The 5714-nt window shown below is 43.8% G+C and overlaps 1 protein-coding gene across 3 annotated transcripts in view; it reads left to right on the top strand.

Annotated features, from left to right (window-relative positions):
- The window catches only part of Ccdc77 (coiled-coil domain containing 77), a 71055-nt gene that overhangs the window by 48479 nt on the left and 16862 nt on the right, over positions 1-5714 (top strand). For all 3 annotated transcript variants that reach the window (XM_023717722.1, XM_023717723.1, XM_023717724.1), the window contains one exon: positions 2555-2651. In XM_023717722.1, coding sequence (XP_023573490.1) covers positions 2555-2651 — 97 coding nt within the window. The remainder of the gene's footprint in view (positions 1-2554; positions 2652-5714) is intronic.

The following is a 5714-nucleotide window of genomic DNA, read 5'->3' as shown; positions in this document are numbered from 1 at the left end:
GCACTTGCCAGGGAAGCGCTTATTCCACTGAGCCATCTCGCCAGCCCTTGTGTTATGATTCTTACAAGAAGCTCTGCCATAAAACCCAGATGGTCCCTTGTCCCAGCCACAGATGTCATCCACGTGTTGGGTGCGTTGACCCGAGGAGCAGAGCTGCTTGTACCATGATTTTAACATAATATTTACAGAGCCTTCTTTCAATTCTTGTTTTGGTGAGGGGATACTGGGAGTCAAACTCACCACTTCCCACTTGCCAGGCAGGCACTGTGTTGCTAACCTACATCCCTGGCCTCTCCTTTCAAGTCTGAGCCACAAGGAAAGCTTGCTTATGTCACTTTATATGTGGGTCAGAACAACATTCCCAAGTGTGGAATATGTTGTCACCAGGACCTTTCCGGCATTATGCTTTCTTCTTGGTGATAGTGAGTACAAGATGTAATAATTTCTCTCACTTTGGAGGGACTGTCCTGGCATGCCTGGATAGAACTCCTGGAGTAGAACTCCTGGATAGAACTCTTATGTGCTTTGTAAGTTTTATCATCAACTGTTGCTGCACATATCTTACCAAAAGTTCCATTGCACTTGCATTTCTTGTTCACGCAGCCTAACATAGTATGATAGTAGTAGATAACTCCTCGGATCTTGTGAATGACCAGATCACAGTTCTTTTATGCTGTATTGAAAGAGCAAAAGAGTTAACATGGCCTTAGGAAAGACTGTAAAAGTATACTACCCCCACTTCACCTGAGTGGGAGCTGGTTTTAGCTTGTGGAAAGACAGAAAGGAATGCATTTGCCAGCTGAGCATGGTGATACATGCTTGTAATCCCAGCACTTGGGAGGCTGAGGCAAAAAGATTGCCATGAGTTTGATGCCAGCCTGGGCCACATTGTGAGTTCAAGGCCAGCCTGAACTACATAGTATGACTCTGTCACAAAAAACAAAACAAAAATCACTGGCCAAATCAGTGGTCACATTCCTTATACCAGAGACCAATGTAATCTGTTCTAGGAAGATATTAGTTCTGGCACAGGGGCTACTTGATTGAAGTCTACTGTTACCGTTCAGAATCCATCTGGTTTTGTCCAAGTCATACTGATGAATGAAATGAGGGTTTATGAGGTTCTAGCCACGTACATCTTTTAAGTCTTTGTTTACCATCTTGACTGGGTAGAAATGAATACTTTTGGAAGCTTCTGCTTGACTTACCTCATAACCCAAAAAACTGATTTGGAGTTCTGCCAACTACTGAGTGTGTGCATTCTAATTATACACTTGGGAACGGAAAGTGATCAGTGGCTGGATCCATGGATCCAGTAGGTGCACTGTGGGCTGGATCTGGGACAAAATTCCATTTATTATCTGGTCCCCATGTGCCCTATGACATAACGATGCTTCAGGTTACCAGATATCAGGATAATCATAGTTCTTAGACACCTTAAACCCTGTATCCAGCAATCCTTAAAGCCCTTGAGTATTCCTTTTCCCCTGTCTAATTTATTGAGTGGGTAGCCATGGGCCCCATGATGAAAAACTGGGTGAACTGTTGCCATGGGCACTTGCCTGTGGTGTTATCTCCATAGAGATCCAGCCTCTTCTTCAACCAATGTATGGAAAATGAGGCAGAGTTTGATTTCTCATGGGGCATGGCCCTCGGCTTCTTTTGCACCTTTGTTTTGATAGTTTAAGCTGTCCATTGACATGCCTGTCTTGCTCCTGGAACACTGTGTTTTCTAAGTGGTTCTATATCTGTAGCTCCACAGTTCCTCTTCAGCCCTGCTGTCACCTTTGGTCCAGTCCTGTCTTAGGTTGCGTTCCTAGGAAACAAACTACACAGTGGAGGCTTGCTTGCTGGAAGGTTGTTGGGGGAGCTTTCTGAGGAATTACCACAAATGAGGGGCTAAGGATAGCCTAATGGGGCAGGTAGAGGGCCCCAAATGGACTCAGTTACACAGTGCTCAGCCAGTGTCACAGCGGGCTCAAAAGCTGGGCTGGTTCTTCAGCACCATCTGTGTTCAGTTGAGAAGGTTGGATTTTTGTACCTCTCAAGTAGGTACTGGAGCAAGCTGTCCCTGAGGAAGCGCAGGTGGCAGCAGGTAAAGTGGCTCCTCTGGGACATATTCAGTCATTAGCCACCCACAGGCAGCATTCCTGGCCTTGGCTGGGGAATGAGCCTATCAGGGCTGAAGGCTGATGGGGCTGTGTTCCTCCATGCCCACTGTGGCTGCCCGCTGAAGCAGCTAAGAAATTACTTCCTAGGCCCTTCTCCAAATTCTTGTGTGGAAGTACCTAGTCTCTTAAAAACTAGTGCCAAGGGCTGGGGAGATAACTCAGTAGAATAAGCACTTGCCTAGCAAGCGCAAGGTCCTGAGTTCAATCCCTGGTACCACAAAAAAGAAAGAAAACTAAAAACTAGTGCCAAAATCTAGATAAGGCCTGTTTGATTTTAATTTGAGATTACTTTGTTATAACAAGACAGAAAGGAGGTCCTTGAAACAGAAAACATTACTCATAAGGAACACACATTGTGTGCTTACTTTTCGGGAAAATTGCAGGGAACTTGAAGACAAGAAAAAGATTCAGAATCTCCTGGCTCTTGTGGGAACAGACACCAGAGAAGTGACCTACTTTTATAAGGAGCCTCCCAATAAGGTAAGTGAGCTTCATGAAGCACGGTGAGTAATGAGTGTGGCTGCTGTAGAGATGACAATAACTGTGGTCCCTTGGAGGAGTCACATGGAGAGTAGTGTGCTACCACAGCCCTATACTTCCCTGTTTTCTTTTCTTTATTAGTATTATTTTTAAATGTATTTGGTTGTTACAGGGTCTCACTGTGTATCTTGGATTCATAGTGATCTGTAGGGAGCCCTTTTTCGTCCTTTTTTTTGGTCCTTATATTGGTTCAGGAAGCTTATATATTTGTAATCCTATGGATAAGTTATTGGAATCCCATAGAGTTAATTCCAATCTACCACTTCCAGTCCAACCCATGACGAAAATAAAGATATTAAGGCATATTTATAGTTATGGAGAGCCAAGGGGTCTTAAGTCCAGCCATGGTGACGGCTATCTGGAACAAAGGTCTCTATCCAGGGCTGAACCCAGGTTTTACTCAGTCATGAAGGAGGAGTGGCTTAAGGATTAATGACAGAATTATAGGAAGTAGGTGAGTACTGTGAGCTGGGCTAGGTAGGAGGCCTGCATTTACCTCTGCAGTATGCAGAGGGGGATATGCAGAAAAACTAATTTGCATTATATTGTTGAGGTAGTATCTAATGTTTTGAGGTCCAGTGCTTCAGCTCTGATGTATAATCTTTCAAGCCCAGGAAGTCAGCCTCTATCTCAAGGCTCGATCCCAGCTGACAGCATTGGCCCTCATCCTGTCATGACCCAGCTCATATTAAAGCAGGTGGGGGTAATCACGGAAAACAAGCACGCCCTCTGCAAAGACTACCACCAGCGCCTCAGCTAGACCAGTGTGCACTGCTTACGGCCAATTGAAGGGATAAGGAAAAGTCCTAGCCAGCTCTGTACCTATCAAGACGTGGAAATAGAGTCAGGCACAGCCAAATGGAGACAACAGCTCTTCTTTCAAGGAGAGTTGCCCAGGTGGTCCTCCACAGTGATCCTCCTGTTTTCAGCCTCCCCAGCGCTAGGATCACAGGCTTACACCACTACACTTGGACTCGGTGGTTGGCTCAGCCCACCCTGGGGGCGAGCCTGGTGTGGCATGTGACTTCAAAACTTTTTTCCTTTAAAACCTTAAGAAAACAGTGTAATTGGGCCAGGGAAATAGCTCAGTGGTCTAAGTGGCTGCTTGGCAAGCATAAGGACACATGCTGTGCTGGCCCACGCTCAGCGGGCCATCGAAACCAGGCCTGGTGGTGCACTCCTGTAATCCCAGCACTGGGGAGGCTGAGGCAGGAGGATCACTATGAGTTTGAGCTTCAGGGAAACCCTGTACCAGATAATTAAGTAAAAGATTTTTAAGAAATAGTTTTTTTAAAAAAAGAAAACAAAATAATGTTGTTTACTCCATTTCACCATTTCAAACTCTAAAGCTCACTATTGGGGGTATAGCTCAGTGGTGGAACTGTTGCCTAAGTGTTCATGAGGTACTGAGTTCCAAACCCAGCACTGCCATAAACAAAAGGGAAAAATCTAAAGCCTGGAGGAGGAGGTTTTAGCTGAGATTACAGAGGAAAGCAGGAGTAGACTATAGAGAGAAAGTTTTAGTATTTAAGTTTCTCTTAAGCTTTGTGTTAAAAAAAGAAAAAAAAAACTTTGTGTATATTGATTACAAATATAGTACATAGCCTTTATTTTAAACAAACACAACTGGGTATAATCCAAACACTTGGGAGGCTGAGGCAAGAAGGATCACTAAAAGTTCCAGGTCAACTTGAACTACATGGTGAAACCCTGTCTCAAAAAAAAAAAAAATTAAACACAGAAAACCTCACTGAGGGACCATTCTCAGCCACTCCGGAGGCTCATTTGAGACCAGGGGTTTGACTCCAGTCTGGGCAGTGTAGCAAGACCCTGTCTCAACATCAAAACAAAAAACCACACAGAAACTGGGCACAGTGGTACATGCCTAGAATCCCAGCACTGTGGAGGCTGAAACAGGAGAATCGTGAGTCCGAGACCAGCCTGGGCTGCAAAGTGAGCCCAAGGCCAGCCTGAACTGCACAGCAAGACCTGTCTCAAAAAGACAAAGAAGAAAAACAATACACAAGGGGGCCAGGGAGATGGCTTGGTGAAATAAGCACTTGCCTGGCAAGCACAAGGGCCTGAGTTCAATCCCCAGTTTCGCAAAAAAAAAAAAAAAAAGAAAGAAAAGAAAAACAATACACAGTACAGAAATCTATCATATAAAAGTGGCAGTTTCTTCTAATCCTTTATCCTAGACATAAACATTTAGTTTAACATATGTATTTCTAGCCCTTTTCCATTCATATAGAAATACTTGTCTGTGTGTGTGTGTGTGTGTGTGTGTGTGTGCATTTACATGCTGTTTCCATGTTTGCCCTTTAGCAGTAATTTAATTTCTCAACAGACTTTCTTTTTGGGATTAGAGATTATACCTAGAGCCCTAATAGTCTTTCTTTCTTTCTTCTCCCACCCCCCCGCCCTCTTTTTTTTTTTTTTTTTTTTTTTTTTTTCTTTTGGTACTGGAGATCAAACTCAGGACCTTGCCAGGCAGATATTTATGTTGCTGAGCTGTCTCCCTAGCTCTTTTTCTTTTTCTTTTTCTCTTTTTCTTTCTTTCTTTTTTTCAGCACTGGGATTATAGGCATGCACCACCGTACCTGGCTTAATAGCTTCTTTTGGTGCTAGGAATCAAACTTAGGACCTCGCACTTGCCAGGCAGGCACTTGTGCTGTTGAGCTACATCTCCAGCCTTAATGGCATTTTTATTCATCTCTACATACACATATTTCTGTGCTTCTAGTACTTTCCTATAAGTGTTTTTGATTTTGGTAGTGCTGGTGGTGGTACCATGGCATCAAACTAAGGACCGTGCACTAGCCAGGCAGGTGCTGCTGTAAAAGTGGTTTAAGTATTTTTTGCTAAGTAGTCCTATGATTTTTATTTTTTTTTTAATTTTGTTTTAATTTTTTATTATTATTATTATTTATTTATTTTGTGTGTGTGTGGCCAGCTCAGCCCACCAGGGGGCGGGGCTGGCTGGCATGTGGTGCTGGGGGATTG

Source organism: Octodon degus, unplaced genomic scaffold (genome assembly GCF_000260255.1).
Source record: "Octodon degus isolate 3935 unplaced genomic scaffold, OctDeg1.0 scaffold00054, whole genome shotgun sequence".
NCBI classification, from domain to species: Eukaryota; Metazoa; Chordata; class Mammalia; order Rodentia; family Octodontidae; genus Octodon; species Octodon degus.
The sequence above is the reverse complement of the archived record's forward strand: the minus strand, read 5'-3'. Positions and strand labels throughout refer to the sequence as shown.